The sequence below is a fragment of the Euleptes europaea genome, chromosome 2, assembly GCF_029931775.1.
Source record: "Euleptes europaea isolate rEulEur1 chromosome 2, rEulEur1.hap1, whole genome shotgun sequence".
In the NCBI taxonomy this organism is placed as follows: domain Eukaryota; kingdom Metazoa; phylum Chordata; class Lepidosauria; order Squamata; family Sphaerodactylidae; genus Euleptes; species Euleptes europaea.
The window spans coordinates 129430437-129456011 of NC_079313.1; the positions used below are offsets into that span (position 1 = coordinate 129430437).

General features: G+C 44.3%; 1 protein-coding gene across 2 annotated transcripts in view; it reads right to left on the minus strand.

Moving 5' to 3' along the window:
• The window catches only part of TAF4 (TATA-box binding protein associated factor 4), a 105890-nt gene that overhangs the window by 5652 nt on the left and 74663 nt on the right, over nucleotides 1-25575 (minus strand). For both annotated transcript variants that reach the window (XM_056844995.1, XM_056844994.1), the window contains 11 exons: nucleotides 24893-25012; nucleotides 23689-23811; nucleotides 21792-21881; nucleotides 19062-19304; nucleotides 17687-17834; nucleotides 15492-15606; nucleotides 13428-13597; nucleotides 11686-11816; nucleotides 6562-6687; nucleotides 5113-5169; nucleotides 3703-3822 (listed from right to left, as the gene is read on the minus strand). In XM_056844995.1, the coding sequence (XP_056700973.1) occupies nucleotides 3703-3822; nucleotides 5113-5169; nucleotides 6562-6687; nucleotides 11686-11816; nucleotides 13428-13597; nucleotides 15492-15606; nucleotides 17687-17834; nucleotides 19062-19304; nucleotides 21792-21881; nucleotides 23689-23811; nucleotides 24893-25012 (1443 nt within the window). The remainder of the gene's footprint in view (nucleotides 1-3702; nucleotides 3823-5112; nucleotides 5170-6561; nucleotides 6688-11685; nucleotides 11817-13427; nucleotides 13598-15491; nucleotides 15607-17686; nucleotides 17835-19061; nucleotides 19305-21791; nucleotides 21882-23688; nucleotides 23812-24892; nucleotides 25013-25575) is intronic.

A 25575-nucleotide genomic window follows, 5' to 3' on the forward strand; every position in this document is an offset into this window, starting at 1 on the left:
GGATCTGGAATAGATTCACCACAAAAGGACACCTCTACTCTGATAAGAGCCAGCATGGTGTCATGTTAAGAGCAGTGGTTTGGAGCGGTGGACCCTGATCTGGAGAACTGGGTTGGTTTCCCCGCTCCTCCACATGAGCGGCAGATCCTAATCTGGTGAACTGGGTTGGTTTCCCCACTTCTACACATGAAGCCAGCTGGGTAACCTTGGGCTAGTCACTCAGCCCCACCTACCTCACAGGGTGTGTTTTGTGGGGAGGGGAAGGGAAGGTGATTGTAAGCAGGTTTGATTCTCCCTTAGGTGGTAGAGAAAGTCGGCATATAAAAACTAACTCTTCTTCTTCTTCAAAGTAGGAAGTGGGCAATAAGTTAGGGAAAGCGAAGCAGAAGACGGAGAAGGCTCTTTGTGGCCCAATCCCTTCCTTAAGGGAAAGGGGGATGAGTCTCCCTTTCGGTCTTGCTGAGAATGGGCAAAGCAATCCGGTAACTAAGAACAGAGTTTCACTCCCATTCCATGTCAAATTGGACTGGAAGCCGATGGGGCACATATGACTCAAGGGGTCATTGGACAAGCGTGAGAGCTGTCCATTATTCTGATTTGGAAAAATTTGCAGCTAAGTTGTTTTTAACTTCACCATGCGCAAGGCCCATCTTATTTTTTTAAATTTCAGGTAGTCTGCAGTGGGCCGCCATGGTAGTCTGCAGTAGAAGAACTAGGCCTGAGTCCAGTAGCACCTTTAGAGACCAACACGATCCCCAAGGTATAAGCATTCAAGAATCAAAGCTCCCTTCATCAGATACAAGTAGGGAGATACAAGTATTTGTATTTGACGAAGGAAAGTTTGACTCTTGAAAACGTATACCCTGGAAATCTTTTTGTTTGATTTTTATTAGAAACATTTATTCTTACAATAAAAGGAAAAGGGGAAAAAAACCTAGATATATCATTACTTTGAAAAAATCAAATACTGGTGATACAAATTATTTTTAAAAAAACAAAACTAAAACAGCGCTAATATAACTAAAATACCCATAGCACTTAATCAAATAATACCCTTGGTTCTTGTAGGTTATCTGGGCTGTGTGACCGTGGTCTTAGTATTTTCTTTCCTGATGTTTCGCCAGCAGCTTTGGCAGGCATCTTCAGAGGAATAACACTGAAGGACAGTGTCTGTCCTTCAGTGTTACTCCTCTGAAGATGTCTGCCACAGCTGCTGGCGAAACGTCAGGAAAGAAAATACCAAGACCACGGTCACACAGCCCGGATAACCTACAAGAACCAATGAACTCTGACCGTGAAACCTTCGACAAATAATACCCTATTTGTCTCTTTAACTAAAATCCGCATTATTATTATAATACCACTCCCTCTCTACAATTTACACACTAGAATGCTTTCTCCATCCTTAAAATTGTTGAATTCCACAGAGCATCAAGCTCTTCGGTATTTTTAACCGTTATTATAGTACGTCAGCTTAATTAAAGCATAGGTTTCTTTAACCTTGTTGAGTCTATTATTTAAGTCAGGGAATTTATGGCTTGTTGGTCTCTAAGGTGCTACTGGACTCAAATCTACTAGATTTTACTTAACAATGTTTTATTAATTGTACCGTATCTTATTTACACAGAGAGAGCAATACGTAAGTTTTAACAGTAAAGTTTTCACACAACCCACAACACACACCTTTTAACCCAACGGAATTGGCTCCATCTCTTCATAGATTCTAACAGGCAAGTCTTATTGATTTCCATGGGACACTCTTTTCAAGTATCTGTGTTTGCCATTAACAATATGAACATCTACTGTTCTTTTAAAGGTTTTTATGTCACAGGAAATAGTTGTAATAGATATCAAAGCTCGAAACCAAAGCAGCTGACGAGGATCTTACTGATGCGCTTCATAGCAGGAAAGAAATGTCAACTTATGTTCCTGTTAGAGGCTTTGTGTATTCAACAGGTGCAGGGCAAAAGAAAGCTCCATCCGCTGAATTTCTGGCGCTCACGCAGCTATTAAAGCTTCTGTCCAGGGAGGGGAGGAAATTATTCTCTCTTATACCTCTGAATTGTTGATACCATGGAATACTGCGTCAAAATAAAAGCAGATCGCAATGGGCAGCCATGTTAAGACTGTCTGTAGCAGTGGAAAAGAGCAAGAGTCCAGCAGCACCTTAAAGACTAACAAAATTTCTGGCAGGATATGAGCTTTCGTGAGTCACAGCTAAAGAAGTGAGCTGCGATTCACAAAAGCTCATACCCTACCTAAAATCAAAGGAGGAGGAGGAAGAGAGTTGGTTTTTATATGCCGACTTTCTCTACCGCCTAAGACAGAATCAAAGAGCTTACAATCACCTTCCCTTCTCATCCCCACAACACACACCCTGTGAGGTAGGTGGGGCTGAGAGAGCTCTAAGAGAGCTGTGACTGACCCACGTTCACCCAGCTGGCTTCATGTGTAGCCCTGTGGAGGAGTGGGGAATCAAACCCGGCTCTCCAGATCAGAGGCCACCGCTCCAAACCACAGCTCTTAACCACTACACCACGCTGGCTCTAAAAGCAGACAGGACCAAAGAATGGGGAGAAAGACAGATCGAAATGGTCAACTAATTTCACTGCAGAAATAAGATTATTTTTGCCATGATTCATGAGACGGTATCTATGCCATGTGGGGTTAGGATGGGGTAAGGGTATGTTAAAAATACTGTCCAGGCCCAAGAAAACGAGGCTTGGGCCTTGAAGCAGGTGAACTCTCAACGTGAACAGAATTAACCAGGATGCTAAAAGAGTTTGTTCTACACTTCACTGGGGCTTTTCCAGCCCTTTATTTCCTGTCCAGCAACAGCATTCTAAGAGCCCCAATATATCGTCAGCTTTTCTTTTTTAGCTCGGGTAAGTGAGCTACCTTTGGCAGAAGCAGTGGGCCGTGGTGCTGAGGTCCCTCGAGCCCAGAGATCCTGTCCATGCGGAAGAGCAGGCACTGAATCACTGACCCGTTTTTTTCCTTTAGTCGTGGTTTATATTCCACTCAAAGGGCTTGCTTTGTAACATCTTTTATTGCTAAGTTTCTTGTCTGATCGCATGATTTTTCACCTTTTATTTCCTCTTGGCTGGTAGTGATAAGGGAGTTATGCTCTCTGTAGTTCAATTTATTTATTTCTGCTCTTAAAATTAGGAACTGGTATGGATTATCTTCATCAACCAAAAAGAGACTGCAACCAAGAGATCAGAAGGAGATGGAGACTGGGAAGGGCAGCCATGAAGCAGCTAGAAAAGATTCTTAAGTGTCAGGATGTGTCACTGGCCACCAAGATCAAGTTAATTCATGCCATAATGTTCCCTATTACCATGTTTGGTTGTGAACGCTGGACAATGAAGAAAGCTGACAGGAAGAAAGCAGATTCCTTTGAAATGTGGTGAGGTGAGCCCTTGTGGTGCATATGCGCCCTCCTTGCTCTGCTGCCACAAGTAGTCACTGGGTGGTTTGGCTGGAGAAGGTGCTCCGTGACCCACACGGAATCATCGCGAGGGCGCTCTGCTACAGGCAGGTGGTTTCCTGTTCTTGCCCGCTCTAGCAGTAAACCCTTTCAGGGGAGCAACAGTGAACCTCTCCATTTTAAATTCGGGGAGGGGGGAATGGCACCTGAGCTATTAAGAAGCCTAGGATGCAACAGTGGGTATTATTCAGGAGGAGTCACACGGGCTTTACCTCTGTTCCTGGCCCAGCGCCCGCAGACTCCACTTTCCTCTTCTTCCGGGGACCGATGGCCGCCAAAGCAGTTTGGTTGGCTTCCCTCTGTCTCATTTGTGCTAGTTCTTGCTGCTGCATCTGTGGGCGGGCATCAAAAACAGAAAGCCTTGAGAAAAAATGACCTGTGCGGGCCAGGTAGTAAGAAATGGATATATGTATATATTTTCATAATTTAGTTTAACATACGAAGGTTTAATAGAGTGCAGTTGAACAACTGATGTTAGAAGGCGAGAATCGACAAGATCTTGATATTTCTATAAACTATACTTCTATGTTGGATAAACTGTCTTGAGTTATGTAGGCCGTGCAGCCATGTAACGTCTGTGCATATAAGTAATGTTTTGTTTGTTTTTCTTTATCTGAATTGTTCTATTCTTCAAATGTCCCCCCTTCTTGTATTTTCCCTACCCCTTTGCTCCATTTTAAACATAAAACATAAAAAAACCCACACAATTTCTGTTTGTGTAGTTTTTTTTTTATTTACCCTTTTTTTCCAGTACAGTTTTTATGTAGTAGAAAATGGTATCGTAAATAAAGGTAGATTATATCCCTTATCCGGATATCCCATATCCGGACTGATCCAAAAACCGGACCTTTCGAGCCTGCATTCGGGCAAGATCTGTGCTGGTCCACTTCTGGTCCCAACAGTCCGGATAAGGGATACTCAACCAGTATTTATTTATTTATTTGATTGATTGATTTTTATCCCGCCCTCATCTCCGGCCAAAGCCGGGCTCAGGGAAGTTCATATCATCAACAATATACAATATAATAAAACCATTTCCAAAAAATTTTACATTATCTAAAATCAGATTCCAATTCTAATAAATCAATCAATCAATTCATTAATTAAAACAAGCGGCGCTCATCACAAGCATAGAGCCATGGTGGCCTGAAAGAGCTGGGTACCCAAGTTTGGGTGGAAAAGATAAAATAATAATATAATAATAAATATATTTTATTTTAAGGCGATATATAAGGATTAAAAACATTAAAAATAATCAAACATGGCACAATGGCATCTTATAGTGTTAACAGACCTATGTGTAAAGTGTCGTCAAGTCACAGCCAACTTATGGCGACCCCTTTTCGGGTTTTCATGACAAGAGACTAACAGAGGTGGTTTTGCCAGTGCCTTCCTCTGCACAGCAACCTTGGTATTCCTTGGTGGTCTCCCATCCAAATACTAACCAGGGCTGACCCTGCTTAGCTTCTGAGATCTGACGAGATCAGGCTAGCCTGGGCCATCCAGGTCACGGCTAATAGACCTATACCACATGATATATAATATATATATATAATATAATAATATATAGCTCTACGATGGTAAATGTGGTAGATGATGATACAAGGACTTTGAAAACATACCTCCTTGGCCTTCTGTTTCAACCTAAGCTGTTCTGGATCTTCTTGTCTAGATCGAGACTGTGTTGGTTAAGCGTTTGGAAGGAAGGGGGGAGAGAGAAAAGAACAAAAAAAATGGGTAAGAGAGCAGAAATGTCTTTAAATGTTTTGGCTGTGTTTAGTCACCCTTTAATTATATTCTGCACCTGATCAATATTTTATACTCTCACAAATATTTTCATCATTAAAAAATTTATTAAAACCATCAGTGCTTTATTCTCTGCAGTGGCCTATAATCAAATAAAAATCATAATAAAATATTTATAAGCAAGTACTACAAAAACAGCACCAGAAAAAGAACACCACACCCTATTTCACTAAAATAAGCTGCAAACTGAGCCAGCATGGTATAGAAGAAGCCATTGCCAGAAGACAGATCAGGTGCCAAATGCCCTGTAGGCTACTAAACAGAAGAACATAAGAAAAGCCATGCTGGATCAGATGAGGTCCAGCAGTCTGTTTACACAGTGGCCAACAAGGTGCCTCTAGGAAGCCCACAAACAAGATGACTGCAGCAGCATTATCCTGCCTGCGTTCCACTGTGCCTCATAAAATAGGCATGCTCCTCTGATCCTGGAGAGAATAGGTATGCATCATGACTAGTATCCATTGTGACAAGTAGCCATGGATAGCCCTCTCCTCCATGAACATGTCCACTCCCCTCTTCAAGCCTTCCAAGTTGGCAACCATCACCACATCCTGGGGCAGGAATAGTTCCTTTTATCAGTTTTGAATCTCTCACCCTCCAGCTTCAGCAGATGACCCTGTGTTCTAGTATTATGAGAGCTAAGGGCCACACTTGGCACTCGTTCTGTAGGGAAGATTTGCCCCTCGTATTACGTATTGTTTCTCTCCCTCCCTCCTTTAGAACAGGCAAGGAGGGTCATCAATAACTGAGAAGCAACGGGGTATGAAGTGCCTTATCATTCCGTTTCCCTACCAAAGGGAGCACAAAAGCGTCTTCTGCTTAATTTTCATTCGACTCGAACGGGAAGAAGGATTACCGGAGCCTGGCTGAATGCAGATATTAAAGGGTGGCAATTGTAGGCTGGGATCCAAGCGACCCCCCCTGCCCAAACGACATGTGAAAGCTCTTCTAGGCACACCAGTGGTTTCCCTGTTGTTCTGCCAGAGGCAGAGACAGAGGCTGTTTCCTAAAGTTTTGGGAGTGGATTCTGGCTGGAGCAGGTTGCTGCTCGACCATGGAGAGGAAGACTGTCTATGGAGCCCACCATGCTCAGCCCTAACACAGTGGCTGAGATCCAAGAGCACAGCACGCGCGGGGGGCCTGAGGTCAGAAACCAAGCCTCCTGAGTAACGCCACGACCCAAAGAACCAAAGCGCCTCTCTTCCTTTGACATGAAAGGTGACACTTTGCCCACCTATTAGGGGGCAAAGCCCCAAAGCACTTGCCTTTGCCGCCCGCATTAAAATTTCCCTTTCTTGTTCGTCTTTCCGCTGCTTCTCAATTTGATCAAGCTGTTCAAAGAACTTGAGCTGTGCCCGGACGTCGCTCGCCTGGTCGTATCTTTCGTCGTCCTGCAAAACGTGAGAAAACGCTTCTCGTTAGAGAGCTGAAAGAGAAACAAAAGGCTGCCCGCTGGTACCGCGCGGCGAAAGGACAAGATCATGCATATATCCAAGCTCAAATGTTCACTCAGCCATCCTCAAACACCTAGTCAAAGCCATTTTTTGTGTGTCTAATTCTCCAGCTTTTTGTCCTAATATACGATCTCATCAGGGCTTCACGTTTTAAGCAATATTTCCAGCTAACTCTTCTCTTTTATGGGTTGTTTTAAAATAACAGTTCTTGGGTTCCCATCAGGGCACCTAAAATGTATCAGATATCTATCCTACAGAATTTCCTTCCACCCAGACCTCAGTATTGGAAAACAAAAGAAAGAGGCCCCTGGGTTAGACAAACAGTCCATCAGGTCCCATATTTTATATCCAGCAGTGGCCATACCTGAATTCTTGAGAAACTGTAAGAGGCAGCCACCTAACTGTCATCTCCAGCTTTCAGTAGTTATTGGGTATATAGATCAAAGCCAGTGGTTCCTGAAGTGGACAGTACCACCCCTGGGGGATGGTGGGATTACCTAGGGGGGCACTAAGAGGTGAGAGAGCAGCAGGGGGGCGCTAGAGGTGGGCCCCTTCAACTGTGTTGTTCACTAATTTATAATAGATCAGGCTATGGCACCATGCCGACAAATTTGGTGGAAACTATCAGAATTTTTTCCCAGTCTTGGAAGAGCTGGTACCACTGGCTCAAGTTCATCAGTTTTGTTGAGTACATTTCAATGAAAGAGTTTTAATTTGATTTGGAATAGATGCGCAACTGTTACTGTTTTGAAATTTTATTATTATCTTCTTTAGTGTGTCATGCAAACCCCTATTTTGAATAATGCTTTTTATAGGATAGGGTAGGGGGCGCTGGGGTTGAGTTTGTGGAACCAAGGGGGCAGAGGCCCGAAATAGTTTGGGAACCACTGCTCTAAGCAGAAGTATGCCTTGCCCTGACAGCTAATGGCACCTTATGTTCCCATTTTTCCACAGTTAAATCCTGCTACTTTCCATAAACCTTGTTTTGGATCTGCTAACAATAGTATACATCAACCTTTAACGGCATATGAATTACAGTTACAGTCATTAAACGTGGTTATAGCCAGTTAAAATAATACAGTTTATATGGTAAATAAAATAATTCAATCACGACAACAATCCTATGAGGAAAGGTTGAAGGAGCTGGGTATGTTTAGCCTGAAGAGAAGAAGACAGAGAGGGAATATGATAACCATCTTCAAGTACTTGAAGGGCTGTCCTATAGAGGAGGGTGCCGAGTTGTTTTCTGTTGCCCCAGAAAACAATATAATAATAATAGTAATAATAATAAAAGGTTCCAATTGCCAAATTGTGTGCCAGAACACACGAACAGGTCAGGAAAGGGCCTGAAAGTATCATGAAAGTATCTACGCCCACCAGACCAGGCAGGCATCTTGTAGTTCTGACCCTCCACCCTCACCCTTGGGAAGAAGGACACCCCAGGACTTCTTACAGCTGAACAATCCCGGTTGCCCAGAAATCCCATCCTACCCGGTGGACTGGGCAACGGGGGAGAAGGGGAAGGACGCTCGGAAGAAATGTTAGCTGAGCTGCACGGAAGCTGACTGTATATTGTTCTGACAAACGAAAGAAAAGAGAGCCGCACCAAACGAAAAGAAGACAAAAAAACAGCAATTGGTGCAAGGGGGAAGTATTTAATAATTAAATGGCCCCTACGCGTTTCGCATACGCTTGCTCAGGGGGATCTAATGAATAAAACATACAATAAAATGTTAACATGTATAGCCACATAATTTTAAGCTTATTCTTTTCCCTTGTACCAATTGCTGTTTTTTGTTGTTTTTGGTCTTCACGTCATTCTGGCAGCCAACCAAATAACATATATAAGAATGCCTTGTAACAGCGAAGAGTGCCTTCTAATCGAGAACAAAAAAAAACTGAAACAGCGCCCTAGGCATCAAGATTTTAGGAAAAACTGTTCTGTGTACTGAACACAATGTTTTCCCCACCCCTATGATAAGCTGAAGCATTCTAATTGGTCCTTATTGTCCATTTTCTCCTGCCCTTCTTCAAGGAAGGACTCATTTTGGTTCCAGAGGAAACCTCTAGGATTGGCTAAGACTCAGTGGGAGTGACCAAGAATTAACAGTTGAAGTGGCCAAGAATTAACAGTTCTAGCCAATCCCAGAAGTCTGGGATTGGCTAGAACTGAGTGGGAGTGGCCAAGACCAACCAGTTGGCTTCATGGGGGTTGCTCTCTAGCCTAAGCTGAGTGCTCAACGTCTGCCCCACACTGGCTCATGGCTGACTTTCTACTTTTAAGGAGTCTCAAAGCAGCTTAGAATTGCCTTCCCTTCCTCTCCCCACAACAGACATCTTGTGAGTTAGGTGGGGATGAGAGAGTTCTGAGAGAACTGTGACTAGCCGAAGGTCACTCAGCTGACTTCATGTGCAGGAGTGGGGAAATCAATCTGGTCCACCACATTCGAGTCCACTGCTCCTAACCACACCACCATGCTGGCGCTAACGCTGGCTCTAACCACTACACCACGCTGGTGAGACATGGACTCTGATCTCCTAAGCCAAATTCAGCACTCCATTCTTTCCACACACCACCTCTTGACTTGCTCGGTCCATGCTCCTGGCCATCTTTGAGGCCGCTCCCCAGTTCTACTGGGAATTAGTTGCACAGCTCCCACCTGCTCCAGGCATGCCTCACACCTCTGGTCTGAGGAAACACTGGGGCGGCACAAAGCGGCAAAGGGTGGCAGACATTACAACCCTGCTGCATTGAGTGGCAAGCCCCCTGTCAACACGCTGCAAGGCTCTTGAGGATGGGGAAGACGAGGGAAGTAAGAAATAGTAGACCAAACACTGAACATGAGTCAGCAGTGTGATGCGGTAGCTAAAAAAGCAAATGGGATCAACAGAAGTATAGTGTCCAGATCACGCGAAGTGATGGTATCGCTTTACTCTGCTCTGGTTAGACCTCACTTAGAGTATTGTGTTCAGTTTTGGGCACCACAATTTAAGAAGGATGTAGACATGCTGGAACGTGTCCAGAGGAAGGCAACTAAGATGGTGAGGGGTCTGGAGACCAAGTCCTATGAGGAAAGGTTGAAGGAGCTGGGTATGTTTAGCCTGAAGAGGAGAAGGCTGAGAGGGGATTTGATAACCATCTTCAAGTACTTGAAGGGCTGTCATATAGAGGAAGGTGCCAAGTTGTTTTCTGTTGCCCCAGAAGGTTGGACCAGAAACAACGGGTTGAAATTAAATCAAAAGAGTTTCCATCTAGACATTAGGAAGAATTTTCTAACTGTTAGAGCGGTTCCTCAGTGGAACAGGCTTCCTCAGGAGGTGGTGAGCGCTCCTTCTCTGGAGGTTTTTAAGAAGAGGTTGGATAGCCATCTGTCAGCAATGCTGATTCTACGACCTTGGGCAGATGATGACAGGGAGGGCATCTTGGCCGATTCTGGACATGGAGTGGGGGTCACTGGGGGTGTAGGGGGGAGGTGGTTGTGAGTTTCCTGCATTGTGCAGGGCGTTGGACTGGATGACCCTGGTGGTCCCTTCCAGCTCCATGATTCTGTGATTCTATGAAATACAGGTCCAGTAGAGCCTCAGAGACCAACAAGATTTCAAAGGTCAAAGGAGCTTTGAGTCTTGAAAGCTTACACCGTAGAAATCTTGTTGGTCTCTAAAGTGCTACTGGACTCGAATCTTGCTCTTCTACTGCAGACCAACATGGCTGCCCACCTGGAAAGAAAATGCAGGGAGGACCTTCTAGCAAAGTCATTGCATGAGTTTAAATCTTCCACCCTGATTAGATTTTCCTAGGGTTCATAATAAACCTTTCCCTGTTTCTGTCCACGCTGCACGTTTTCTTGATATACTGGATATGAAGACTGGATTTACCAGCACAGCTGACAGCATCTACAAGTCCATGTTTCAAAGGAGAATAAACTACTGCAAGTGGGCCGCATGGAAGCCAAATCTAGACAGCCGTGGTCTAAGCTCACCCTTTTTATCTGCAAGAGTTGGATTTAATAGCTTTAATTACAGGCATTCAATCTCCAAAGGAAATTGAGAATTTTATTCAATAAACCCAAGCAGGCATCTCCTCTCCCATCCACCCGAATGATGGGCACATTTCAAATTCAAGGGGGGAAAATGTATGAAATAGCTATTAAAGAAAAGCCCATTTTTCATACAGCCATTCAAGTTCCTTTCTGCAGATTTTTAGGCACTAGTCTAGCCACAACCTTCCTCAACTGGTCGTCTTTCCACAGCAAATATAATCCTCTCAGCCCTGGTCACCCAAGACCTATTAGTAGTGGGGGGAGAGGAGAGATCCTTGCCCTGCCAGGAAACCCATTTAGAATGAGGTTAAAAGAACACATGGGCAGACATGAAGGAGCTAGAAAAGATTCTTAAGTGTAAGGATGTGTCACTGGTAACTACGACCAAGTTAATTCATGCCACAGGATTCCCTATTACTATGTATGGGTGTGGAAGCTGGACAATGAAGAAAGCTGATAGGAAGAAAGTAGATTCCTTTCAAATGTGGGGTTGGAGGAGAGTGTTACGAATACCATGGACTGCCAAAAAAAACAAATCAGTGGGTTATAGATCAAATCAAGCCTGAACTGACTCTAGAAGCTAAAATGACTAAACTGAGGCTGTCATACTTTGGTCACATTATGAGAAGGCAAGAGTCACTGGAAAAAACAATCATGCTAGGAAAAGTGGAAGGCAGCAGGAAAAGAACAAAAGATGGATTAACTCAATAAAGGAAGCCATGGCCCTCAATTTGCAAGATCCGAGCAAGGCTATGAAAGATAGGACATTTTGGAGGACATTGATTCCTAGGGTTACCATGAGTTAGAAGCAACTTGACGGCACTTAACAAACACACACACACACACACACAAAAGAACACGCATTGGTCTTCTTTTCACGCAATAAAACAGTTACCTTGTATGAAATATTCCTTTGCTGCGCCATCTCTGATACTTTCTCAACCAGGTTCTGTAACCTTTGTTGTGTGGCGTGCGATACGTAGCTGACTACGTCAGGATGGATTTCCGTTATTCCGTGCTTTTTACCTGCGTTTCAAAAAGGGGGAAAAAGCCGTGGGTAACCAACGCCAGTTACTGCCGCTAACTCTGGGGTGGGCTGATGCGTGCATGCACGTTGCGCAGGTTTATACCAGCTGAATGCGAGAACCGATTCCATCGAAAAGAATGGCGCTCAATGCAACCCGGAAGCTCTCTCTGTGGAGGCAGACCTGTGATGGATCATTCCCACAATCATGTCATCTAAGCCACAAGCAAGTACACGCACTACAGGAGACCTGTGGGCCAGGTCTGTCTTTGCTACCTTTCTCTCTAATGCAACTCAGCATTCTATAATTAGGGGAGGGGCTGGGGTTGTCAGTAGAGCATCTTCTTCGCGTGCAGAAGGTCCCAATTTCAGTCCCCAGCATCTCCAGTTAAAGGGACCAGGCAAGTAGGTGTTGCGAAAGACCTCTGCCTGAGACCCTGGAGAGCCGCTGCCAGTCTGAGTAGACAATACTGACTTTGTTGGACCAAGGGCCTGATTCAGTATAAGGCAGCCTCGTGTGTTCAGTTTGTTATGTACTAACATGGCTAATATTCTAAGACTCTGAAGGTCAAATGGAATGTACGTCTAGTGAAGATTTAGTTTCAGGTAGGTAGTCATGTTGGTCTGCCATAGAAGAGCAGGATTTGAGTTCTGACATGGCATGGTGGGTGCAGCAATGGCTTCCGCAGGAGGCAGAACCAGCCACAAAATGATTGCTACAGCTTAACTTCAATAACGCAGTATAGATCCTTGTGCCATGGTGGCAGCTGCTGCCAAAGCAACATTTTTAAAAATCTGCACAGCCAATCAAATCTCCAAAAGCCAGTCAGAAGCCCTGCTGGGCAAAAGCCCAACCTGGCCCCACCCCCTTCCTAAAAACACCTGGCGGGCACCAGAAAAGGTGCCAGTTGGCATCATGGTGCCCATGGGCATCACATTGGGGACCCCTGTCTTAGGCTGTCTTTATACTTAACAGTTCAAGTTGTGAATGAGATGAGTTCACGTCTAGAAAACTGTGCAAGTATGGCTATACCTGTCAGAGAGCAAGTACCAGCAGCAGCTCTCCCACTGGGCATGTATTTGGTGAAAAACTTGGGTTTCATTTAATTTCATTTACTGGATTTTTATCCTGCCCTTTCCTGACTGGAACAGGGCTCAGAGCGGCTCACAACCAGAAAGTAACAGTATAACAGCAATACATATCACAGTAATACAATAAGTTATACTTAAAACCTATTATTTAAAAAGACTTAAAAATTAACAATTCTAAAAATCTAGATGGCGACTCTCATACTAACACCAGTGACCGGCAACCAGTCAAGGAGGATGAATAGGGTAGGAATAAGAGCGGAATAGGGTAGGGAGGACAGCTAAGATGGAAGTGTTGTTGTCTGTAAGGTCCCAATAGTCCAGAACTTAAACCATTGACCCAGAGATTAACAAACTCTGCACATGTCAATAAAGGAAGCCATGGCCCTCAATTGTCAAGACCTGAGCAAGGCTGTCAAAGATGAGCATTTTGGAGGACACTGATTCATAGGGTCGCCATGAGTCGGAAGCGATTTGACGGCACTTAACACACACACAAATTGTGCACGTAGTCAGAAACCCACCTATTTCTAGTATCCTTCTTTGCAAAGGTGCTGGGAGAAGAAAGGTCTCATCTTTACACGACCTGGTTAACGTGCCCACCAACTCGGAATTGGTGGCCAATATCCGCGCACTCTCTTCTGACAGGTTGACTCCTGCCATCGATGCAACATCGTTAATATCGTCGTCATCCCTTCAGAAACAGAAAAAAATTGCTATCAAAATACATCTTTGGCTGTTATCTAAAAACAAAAAAGCCAAGCATTCGCGAATTAGTTTCTGCAAGCTCCCCCAGCCTCCCTCGCAATAAGAGGGCGATCCAAATTTAAATATTGGCGAAAAATTCACAGAGAAATTCAGACAACATTGAGAGTAAATTTTGAATTAGAACCTAAATATATGCTTCTGGGTATAACTCCCCCCGCCCCAAGTGAACTTTGCTAATAAAGATCTCTACCAATATGCAACTTGTGCTGCTAGAATTGTCTGCGTCAAATACTGGAAATCTAACACAATACCAGCTATCACAGTATGGCGCAGTAAACCTTTTGACTTTGCATTAATGGCCAGATTAGCTCACTTGCTAAAATGAATTCAATGGACGAGTTTTTGACAAAATGGCAACCTTTATATGATTATTATTCATGTGTCATGAATACTTGTTAAATACAAAGAGTTTAGAGAATTGCTTAAGAAACTATTCAATGAATGCTTATAATAATGTTTATATGCTTAAGATGAATGATGTTATTTTGATATCATCATATTTTAGACTGTATAATGCTCGGAAGACAAATTAGGTTTGACTTTTTTCCCCTTTACCCCTTTTTCTAATTATTGTATTCCTTTATAAAAATAACTTTTAAAATATTTTTAAGAGGGCAACCCAAATTTAAAATCAACATGTACTGAAGCACAAACTGCATTCACTGGATTTAGGAAAATAAAAATAGAGCAAACCGAAGACAAGGAGGTTGTTTGTTTTTTTCACTAACTATACCACTACCATCAAAACCTGCTTAAACAAAAAAGAATTTTAAACATCATCAGTAACTTCATGAGATAACGGAAGAAGCGGAAAAGTAGACTGGGTCCATCCAAGCCATCGAAAGCTGCTGTTATTTATGATAGAGACCTCAATCCAAAAAGGGAGCTAGGAAGGTTTCAATTATGGAATATTCATGCTTTCTATAGGGATTTAAAAGTGCAATACACTATTTGTGGTCTAGTGGTTTAGAGTGTTGGACCAGTATCTGGGAGACCCAGGTTCTAACCCTCACTCACAATTTGGAAGTTCCCTGGATGACCATTGGCCAGTCACACTCTCTCAGCCTAACTTACCACACAGGGTTGTTGGGAAGATAAAATGGAGCAAAGGAGAATGATGTAAGCCGCTTTGGGTCCCCATTGAGGAGAAAGGAGGGTATAAATAAACTGAATAAACAAAAAGTGTCACAGAAAGAAATCAAACTGAAAATGAGCAAGAATACCAGGTTCAAATGTATAAAGGCTTAGGTCAAGGTAAAATGGGGTGATGTCACATCCCGACATTTTCTAGGCAGACTTTGTTTTTACGGGGTGGTTTGCCCGTGCCTTCCCCAGTCATCTTCCCTTTACCCTCAGCAAGCTGGGTGCTCCTTTTACCAACCTCGGAAGGATGGAAGGCTGAGTCAACCTTGAGCTGGCTACCTGAAACTAACTTCCGTTGGGATCGAACTCAACAGAGCTTTGGACTGCATTACTGCAGCTTACCACTCTGCGCCACGGGGCTCCTGAGAAGGACTGTAGCACCAGATTTTTCAGTTAGGAGAACTTTACTGATTTGTGGGGGAAGGGGGGAGATTACAGACAATGATAGAAAACAGAAGGGTTCCGGTATAAAAGAGTGTGAACAGAATACCCAGAGCTATAAGCAGATGGCATGGCAAATTAACCTGGGCAAGAAAACCAGCTATTTATCCCAGAGTGCCAAAAGATATGCAAACCCTCCACGGCTGTCTCTAGCCAGCATCCTTCAGCATTTTCTTCAGCGGTCCCTTCTCTCACGTTAGGTCTTTCAGTACAAATACACACAGGAGATTCCTTACCTAAAAGAGCCTCCCCCAGGCTCTTTGACTTTATTTTTTTGAGCAGCTGCAGCTTGGGTTGAAAGAGTAGAAAGAGCTTTGGTTCCAGGTAATACTGTTTGTTTTACCACAGGGACTGCAGGGGAGGGAAAAAAGAAAAAAAAATTGATACTCTTAACACGGCAATAGCCTCGACAAAAACTACGCAAAACGAGAGAAGTGCAGCAAATTTGTGCCAATTGAAGAGTTTGGCTTTTGGGGGGAGGAATTTTAAAAGGGGACGGATTAGTGCCGGGTGCGCAAACATGCACGGCTGCCTCAAATGTACTCGTTACTTGAGCAGCCAAGCTATTTGAAATGCTTGCACACAAAATACTGGAGCGCACACAAATGGTATTTAGAAAGAAACCATTACAAGAATTATTTCATAAGAAAGAGAATGGATAACATTTTATATGAATAAGATCTCTTTTTTTTAATATTCCAGGTGCCTTTAAATCATTGTGACCTCTCATCAAACAAGTAAATATTTTTCAGAGCTGATGCATTCCAAGTCCCCTGATATTAGACATAAACTATGCTGACAGCTTCAAGTATGTGAAACTACAACAGCTCTTTTTCCATCGGAAATCAAAACAGGTCTGCGAGCATAAAGTTTGGGTCAAGTATCAATTTATTTATTTATTCATTCATTCAATCAATTTATAGCCCACCCTCCCCAGCCAAAGCCAGGCTCAGGGCAGGTAACATCATTTCAAATACATCAACATATTTAAAAATAAAATTAACCATAAATCTTGAATTTAAAAACACCAAAAAACCCAATTAAAACTATAGCCTGCAGATGGCACCGAAATTAACCTCATGTTGCCAGAGACAGGCAGCAGGTTACCCCTCAGCTAGTATAAATAATATAAGGGGGAGGGGGAGGGGGGATAGGGAGGCCAGCAAGATGGCATTCGCGGCTGTCCTCAACTGTAGGCCTGGCGGAAGAGCTCTGTCTTGCAGGCCCTGCGGAACACTTTAAGGTCCCGCACGGCCCTGATGTCACCAGACAGAGCATTCCACCAGGCCGGCGCCAGGGCCAAAAAAGCCCTGGCTCTCATCGAGGACAGCCGCACACTCTTAGGGCCAGGGACCACCAGTAGATTGTTATCAGATGATCGTAGAGATCTTCGGGGGGTATACCAGGAGAGGAAATTAGAGTCAAGCATGGATTATATCCTCTCTCCCCATAGAATCATAGAGTTGGAAGGAGCCATAAGGGCCATCTCGTCCAACCCCTTGTTCAATGCAGGATCAGCCTAAAGCAAGTGCAGAAAATTAGCATCTGTAATGTGATAAAAAAATTATGGCTCAGGTTAGCCCAATCTCATCAGATCTCAGAAGCTAAGCAGGGTCATAGAATCATACACCAACAACAAAGGAGGGGGGAGAACCTTAACCCTAAGCAACAGAATTAAGTACCCAAAAGGTCAAGAAAAAATAAACAAACATCCACGGCCAAAGGTTATTCACTCTAAAAATTATGTAAGAACAAAATATATATATATTTATTTCAGGATAAAATCTAACACCACATATAACACATATAAGGCCCTGCAAATGCCTACCAAATTGACATGCTCATATAACAGAATAAGACATAAAATCACACAATTAGACTTTGACGCATTTCGGCCATACAGCCATCTTCAGTGGCCTAAGTAATCAACATTCCAGACTCAAAGATATACATAAATATATACAAAATCTTTACAACTATGCGTGTGTTGTTTTTGCAAAATAACGATTAAAATATATAACTGCAAAACTTCCTCCTCTGTTTTAGGTTTTTATCCAGAAGGATTAGTTTTCCTGGAAGGGGCAAAACAGGCCATCTAGTGCAACCCCCTGCTTAATGCAGGGTCAGCCTAGAGCATCCCTGACAGGTGTTTGTCCAGCCGCTGCTTGAAGACCGCCAGAGATAGGTCTGCCTGCCATTCAAAAAGAAAACTGCCTTCCTCCCATTAGCAACACCTTTTCTGTGCAGATGCTGCCTCTTCCAAGAACTCAGCCCCAAATATCCCGCTCTTGAATCGATCAGTAACGGTCAAGGGGGCCCCTCATTAATGACTATCGTTTCCCAAATGCAGTTTTAGGACTGAGCACTAGGTGGGGCTTTGCTATTAACAGAACAAATCCCGTCACCCGAAAGAGAAAAGCATCCGTCTTACCTGTCTGAAGTGGGTTCAGTTGAATTTGTTGAGGAGCAGTAAGCATAATACGGTTGTGAGGGGGTCGCAAAGCCACCATGGGGGTCTGTGTCAACGTCACCTGCGGAGGCCTAATCAACGTGCCCGGTTTTTGAGACTGCTGGATTACCTGGAAAAAAATGGGGAGGGAGGGGAGAAATTAATGCTACTGAAGCAGGTGAGAACACGAAGACTGCCTGACATCCAATATGAGAAGTGCTACTCAGACCGAGATTTTTTGCAAGCAGATGACTTGCTAAGAACAATCACTATTTATTTTGCTTCTGAAGTGCTTTCCACATCTGATTCATCTGTAAGTTACAGAGGGATCTGGAAAATTAAAGTTGCTTAAGGCAAAAGTGAATGCGAAGCCACATATGTGAAAATATCACTTTCCAGATATTGTTATTATTAATGGTGTGCCATCATTTAGTATCAGGAAGGTGCCTGCATAGCTAAATTGTGGAACTCCCTGCCCCAGGATGTGGTGATGGCTGCCAACTTGGAAGGCTTTAAGAGGGGAGTTCATGGAGGAGAGGGCTATTCATGGCTACCAGTCAAAATGGATACTTGTCATGATGCATACGTGTTCTCTTCAGGATCAGAGGAGCACGCCTATTGTATTAGGTGCTTTGGAACACAGGCAGGATAGTGCTGCTGTGTTCGTCTTGTTTGTGGGCTTCCTAGAGGCACCTGGTTGGCCACTGTGTGAACAGACTGTTGGACTTGATGGGCCTTGGTCTGATCCAGCATGACCTTTCTTATGTTCTCTCCAGCATCAGAGGGGGAAAAAGGTAAAGGTCCCCTGTGCAAGCACCGGGTCATTCCTGACCCATGGGGTGACGTCACATACTGACGTTTACTAGGCAGACTTTGTTTACGGGGTGGTTTGCCAGAGCCTTCCCCAGTCATCTTCCCTTTACCCCCAGCAAGCTGGGTACTCATTTTACCGACCTCGGAAGGATGGAAGGCTGAGTCAACCTTGAGCCCGCTACTTGAAACCAACTTCCGTCGGGATCAAACTCAGGTCGTGAGCAGAGCTTGGACTGCAGTACTGCAGCTTACCACTCTGCGCCATGGGGCATCAGAGGAACGTGCCTATTCTATTAGGTGCTGTGGAACACAGGCAGGACAATGCCCCTGCAGTCGCTTTGTTTGTGGGCTACCTAGAGGCACCTGGTTGGCCACTGTGTTAACAGACTGCTGGACTTGATGGGCCTTGTTCTGATCCAGCACGGCCGTTCTTATGTTCAAAATACGCATTTATGCCCCTGACTAGCTCAGCTCTAGGAAGGTAAACCTCGATCGCCTGAAAGGTCCGACTGTGGTACTTAGCAATCCATTCTGGTTTACGCACCACCTGCGTGGGCTGCCCTTGTTTGCCAACCCCCACTTGCGTCGGCTGCGTCAGGCTGATGACCGGCTGCTGCAAGGTACTCGTGACGGTGGCAGTGGTCTTCCCCGCTGTCCGCTGGATGGGGCTGTTCAGCATCACGGCTGTGAGAGTGGTCGTGGGCTGCGTCGTGGGCTGCTGCTGCTGGCTTTGCTGAATGAAAGCCGCCGAGTCCGGAGTCAGCTGTCTCAAGGCAGGTAAGCTCCGCTACAGAAAGAGAAAGGTGGGGGGAGAAGAGAGATACATTTGTTAGTGTTCAAGTGCACGTGTGAACACAGCTGAAAAGGCTCGTCAGAAATAGGCACAAATCAAGCTTCCTTTATCCTGGTAAAACCAGAAACACACAGAAGGCATAGGTAATCCTACGGCGGGTGGAAAGTGCCCTCGAGGCTCAGCTGACCTATGGCAACCCCGTAGGGTAGGGGTGTCGAACTCAATTGTTACGAGGGTCTGACTCAGGTATATATATTGGATAGGGATGCCAGCCTCCTGGTGGGACCTGGGGATCCCCTGGAATTACAGCTCATCTCCACACTATAGAGATCGGTTCCCCTGGAGAAAAGGGATGCTTTGGAGGGTGAGCAGAAACTAGATGACCATCTGTCAGCAATGCTGATTCTATGACCTTAGCCAGTTCATGAGAGGGAGGGCATCTTGGCCATCTTCTGGGCATTGAGTAGGGTCACTGGAGGGTGTGGGGGAGGTAGTTGTAATTGTTTATTACGTTTTGGCAAAAGCTGTAAATAAATATATATACTTGCTGTGATGCATTCCACAGTGGTCAGAGTAAGCTCTGGCTGCTCCCAGCCATTTTCAGCAGCGGCTCCCAACCCCGTGGGAATGGCTTGCCAATAGAGGCACGAGGCTCGACTTCTTTGACAGCCTGTAAGGCTACTGTTTTTAAGAGGGCTGTCTACTAACTTGGTGGCTGGCAGCAATAGTGGGTGTTTTCTTCCAGGAGGCGTACTGGTAGTCTATTAAACTAGTTGAACACACATGAAGCTGCCTTATACTGAATCAGACTCCTTGGTCCATCAAAGTCAGTATTGTCTACTCAGACCAGCAGTGGCTCTCCAGGGTCTCAGGCAGGGGTCTTTCACATCACCTACCTGCCTAGTTGCGTTAACAGGAGATGCCAGGGATTGAACCTGGGACCTTCTGCATGCCAAGCAGATGCTCTACCACTGAGCCACAGCCCCTCCCCTGTACATGCACATATTTTAGGACACTAAGGTCCTGTGACAAAAACGAATGTGTGCATGGGGGGAGGATAATGATATGAATCAATTTCTGTCTTGGGCTTTAATATGTCCCTTCATGAATACCATAGTTACTGATCATTTATGCCATTTGTTTTCTGAACTTATCATAATAAGCTTATCATAAACATAATAAATAGTTTCTTGATTTGATTTGTTATTTTTCACTTTTGGTGGGTGGAAAGTGCTGTCAAGTCTCAGCCAACTTACTGCGACCCTGAAGGGTTACCGAGGCAAGAGAAGAACAGAGATGGTTTGCCACTGCCTGCCTCTTGTGAGCACACCCTGTACTCCTTGGTGGTCTCCCATCCAAACACAAACTATGATTGACCCTGCTTAGCTTCCAAGATCTGACAAGATTCTTAGAATCTTTTCTCACGCACCCACCCTTTTTTTGAACGGGTAAGATTATGGGAAGTCAGCATCTATATAGTTCACATCACAGCTTCGGTCTAACAAAACAGGTTTAGTATGTGATTGAGCAAAAATTATACCAGATTCCCAGCTGAGCTCCCTGATCAATAGATTATAGAATCATAGAGTTGGAAGGGACCACCAGGGTCATCAAGTCCAACCCCCTGCACAATGCAGGAAATTCACAACTACCTCCTCCCCCCTCATACCCCTAGTGACCAGAAGATGACCAAGATGCCCCCCCTCTCATCATCTGCCTAAGGTCACAGAATCAGCATTGCTGACAGATGGCCATCTAACCTCTGCTTAAAAACCTCCAGGGAAGGAGAGCTTACCACCTCCTGAGGAAGCCTGTTCCACTGAGGAACCACTCTGTTAGAAAAATTTTCCTAATGTCTAGACGGAAACTCTTTTGATTTAATTTCAAACCGTTGGTTCTGGTCCAGCCTTCTGGGGCAACAGAAAACAACTCAGCACCATCCTCTATAAGACAGCCCCTCAAATACTTGAACATGGTTATCATATCCCCTCTCAGTCTTCTCCTCTTCAGACTAAACATACCCAGCTCCTTCAACCTTTTCTCATAGGACTTGGTCTCCAGACCCCTCACCATCTTTGTTGCCCTCCTATGGACACGTTCCAGCTTGTCTACATTTTTCTTAAATTGTGGTGCCCAAAACTGAACACAGTACTCTAAGTGAGGTCTAACCAAAGCAGAGTAAAGTGATACCATCACTTCGCGTGATCTGGACACTATACTTCTGTTGATGCAGCCCAAGACCGCATTTGCCTTTTTAGCTAAAAAGGCAAATGCCTTTCATCTCGAGTTTCCTTAGAAATCCTCTAAAATCTTATTTTAAAAAATGAATAGACAGATTTATATTATTGTTGTCAGTCTGTCTTCTTTAATACTCAAATCAGGTACCACTTTTAATATGTGTGATCTGTAACTCCCTTAATAAGAAGGGCATGACATACCCCTGTAATAAGAGATGCAATGAGAAAGAAAGGACATTATTACCTTCAAGAAAGGCACAAGGTAGGGTTGAGGTGAAGAATTAAGTTCCCGGTACAGCCTGCTAGTGAAATCTTCAGCTTCTATTTTGCCATCCTGTGATAAAATTTCAGAATTTTCAGATACTGAAGTATAGCTTTTAAGGCCTTGTTTGCTTAAACATATGGGAAGAAACATTTGATAAAGACTAGATTTTATTCACGGCTTCAAAAAAAATCCCAATAGTGATTTAACGTAGCAGTCAGATACAAAAACACAGACTACCCCTCCGGCCGTAATTCCAGTGTAATCACATCGTAAAGCCCATTGGATCTTATTTCTCTCACACCGGAAAACTTGCTAATAAATACAAAATTGGCAAAGAACTAGTTGTTTGGTTATTTAAAGAATGTGTATCCCATAGTATCTAAGCCAAACCGTTTGGGGTAGATAACATAATATACAAATCCAGTTTCTGTTTTATAAACAGAATTGTTATACTACAACCACCAGGAAAATAAAGAAAACTCCACCAGTAATCACAAACGCCACTAATTACCCACTCCCCTGCAGCCAGCTCAGAAAAAACAGCACATCAACAGCCTGATCCAATAGGCAAGTTTTCACCTAGCGCCCAAAGCTAGGAAGATCAGACCCCAGGGGATCAGCTGCAGAGAGAGAACGCCAATGAGGAGCCACCACAGAAAAGGCCATGCTCACACGTGGCCACCTATCATCATTCAATGGTGGGTGCATGCACAAGAGGGGCTCTGCCAAAAGGTTTTAATTGCTGGACAGGCTCACACAGAAATGGCTTAAATTCCTTGGGAGGGGGGTGCTAATTGTCCAGAATTTCAAGTTGGTTTCCAAAAGGGTTCAACCATACATGGTGTGTCCATAAGTAATGGTCAAAGTGTTATGCTGTGCTGTATTTCCTCTGTTTTATTATTTGACAGACAACTAGATTGCTTCCAGAAAAGTGGGGGGGAGGAGAGACACAGAGTCCATTGTTTTTGTTTTTAAAATGTATAGCTTTTTAGTATTTTAAAACTGCAGTCCTAAAACACTTTCCTGGGAGTAAGCCCTGTGGAAGAAACTGAGACTTACTTGTAAGTATACTATACTATACTATACTATACTATACTATACTATACTATACTATACTATACTATACTAGCTGCTATACAGGATAATGCTGCTGCAGTCGTCTTGTTTGTGGCCTTCCTAGAGGCACCTGGTTGGCCACGGTGTGAACAGACTGCCGGACCTTGGTCTGATCCAGCATGGCTTTTCTTATGTTCTTATGTTCTCTCCTGTATCAGAGGAGCATACCTATTATATTAGGTGCTTTGGAATACAGGCAGGATAATGCTGCTGCAGTCGTCTTGTTTGTGGCCTTCCTAGAGGCACCTCGTTTGCCACTATGTGAACAGACTGCTGGACTTGATGGGCCTTGGTCTAATCGAGCAGGGCTTTCCTTATGCTCTTATACCTACTCTCCAGGATCAGAGGATCATGCCTATTATATTGGGTACTGTGGAACTCAGACAGGATAATGCTGCTGCAGTTGTCTTGTTTGTGGGCTTCCTAGAGGCACATTGTTGGCCACCATGTGACCAGACTGCTGGACTTGATGGGTCTTGTTCTGATCCAGCACGGCCTTTCTTATGTTCTTAAGCAGTCCTGCTCTGGATTGCTCTCTAGAACGTTCCTCAAAACTGCTTAGTTTGCCCTTCTAAAAACAGCTGCTTAAAAAGTCTATCTAAAGCCGCCGTGTCATTTTTTCCCCCTAATGTTACTTCCCTCCGTTCAGCCAATACAGCTCACAAAAATATCTGTTGGGCCCAGTGCTTATCAAATTCCTGCATTCATGAAATTGTACCCGAAGCCACATTTCACAACAGTTTCTCTCCATGTGCCTTACCAGCAGATTCTGGACTAGTTCTTTCACATTAGCTGCGGTTTCTGTAGACTGCTTTCCAGAAGAGGCCAGTTTTATTAGTGTAGAGAGAAAATTCTTGCATTTTTTCACATTTTCCATGGTTTCCTGTGAGAAGGGGAAACAGGGAAACAGAGAGGGTGGGGAGAGGGAGAGATTTTTAAAATTAAAATTTGCCTCAGTATTTAGCCCTGATTTGCCAGGTGTGCCTGGCAAATAATTCACTGCTGTTCAAATACATACTGATCAGGGCTATGCATATCTTCCATGCAAACACAGAAGAGATCAGACGTTGGTACCAGGCCACAAGAACCTAATTTTAAATATTTTAAGAAAGTTTATTTTTCTTTTCTGCCATCAAGTGGCAGTCAACTTATGGTGACCCCCATAAGGTTTTCAAGGAAAGAGACTAGCAGAAGGTGGTTTGCCATTGCCTGCCTCTGCACAGTGAACCTGGCGATCGATCTCCTATCCAAACACTGACCAGAACCAACTCTACTTAGTTTCCGAGATCTGACCAGATCAGGCTAACCTGGGCTATCCCGGTCAGGGTACACACGTTTCTAGCCCTTATGAATTCAAAAGTAGATTTTATGCTGTGTGTCCAATGTCTGGGGAAACCCAAAAGGCAAACAGGTTGTCTGATGGGCTTTTCAGTGCAAAATAATCAAACATAAATAGCAAAGAATCTGGGTCCTCTTGGTTCAGAACTTTCAGAAACGAAGTATTTCATTCATCTTTTAACACCAACTACGCATAGACTGGTATGCCGATCAGCAGCACAATCATTCCCACAGATGTTTACAGGACAGCTGACCCACCCATTTGGGGAGTTTCAACCTTGTTAAGGCAGGGGTGTCGAACTCAATTGTTACGAGGGCTGGATAGGACATAAATGTCACTTGGTTAGGCAGGGCAATGCCTTGCCAGCCCAGATTGAGAGCAGAGTGGAGGGGTGTGGTTGCCTTGGCTGGCTTGCGGGCCGGATAAGAGCTCTCAAGGGGCCGGATCTGGCCCGCAAACCTTATGTTTCACACCCCTGTGTTAAAGCATACCATGGAGAGGAACACTATGCCAGAGCAGTGATCAGCACACCCCATGCCGATCATTGATGTGCTGGCAACTAACTGATTCTCCGGATCCCAGGGAGCCATGAGATTTGGCCTCTAACGTGTATCGAGATCCTTACTGTGGTGGCAGTCGAGGCCGCTGAGGCCGCCTGCACCGTCCTCTGAGCCGTTCCAGTCTGCACAGCAGCAGCTGTTCCCAACGCCGACGTTTGTGCCGTACTACCCAGGACAATCTGAGGCTGCAAGAAGCACAGACATTAGGCGGTCAGAGAGTTGAAAAGCGGGGGACAATTCATCGTTGTCGTCGGACTGTTCGCCGGCGTGCTGTTAAAACCCACCCCCTTAAGAGATGCTTATCACTCAACCCATCTATCCAAATGCAATTTGAAGATATGACCGCCAGGTGGCACAAAGCACTATGCATTCAAAACGGGGAAACTGTCCAAGTTGATTAAAGGTATCATGCATTTTGCTTAAAAGGTAGATGGGGTAGAAGGAAAAATATGCATGGACTCATGTTTCAATGGACCAAACTAGTGCTATAGTCTATCCATCACATTTTTTTAATACTGTACCCTCTTCTTCCAAGGAGCTCAGGGAAGCTTACATACGCCCCCCTTTATCTACACAAGCATTTTGTAAGGTAGGTCAGGCTCAGACTATGCGACTGGCCCGAAGTCATACATGGGGACTTGAGCCTGCCTACCTGCCAGTCCAACTGTCTAGCTGCCACATCACCCTAGACCCTTTGGACACGGCCACATAAATCCGCTTCACTTCTTGTCCCCAAGTTTTTTTTTAC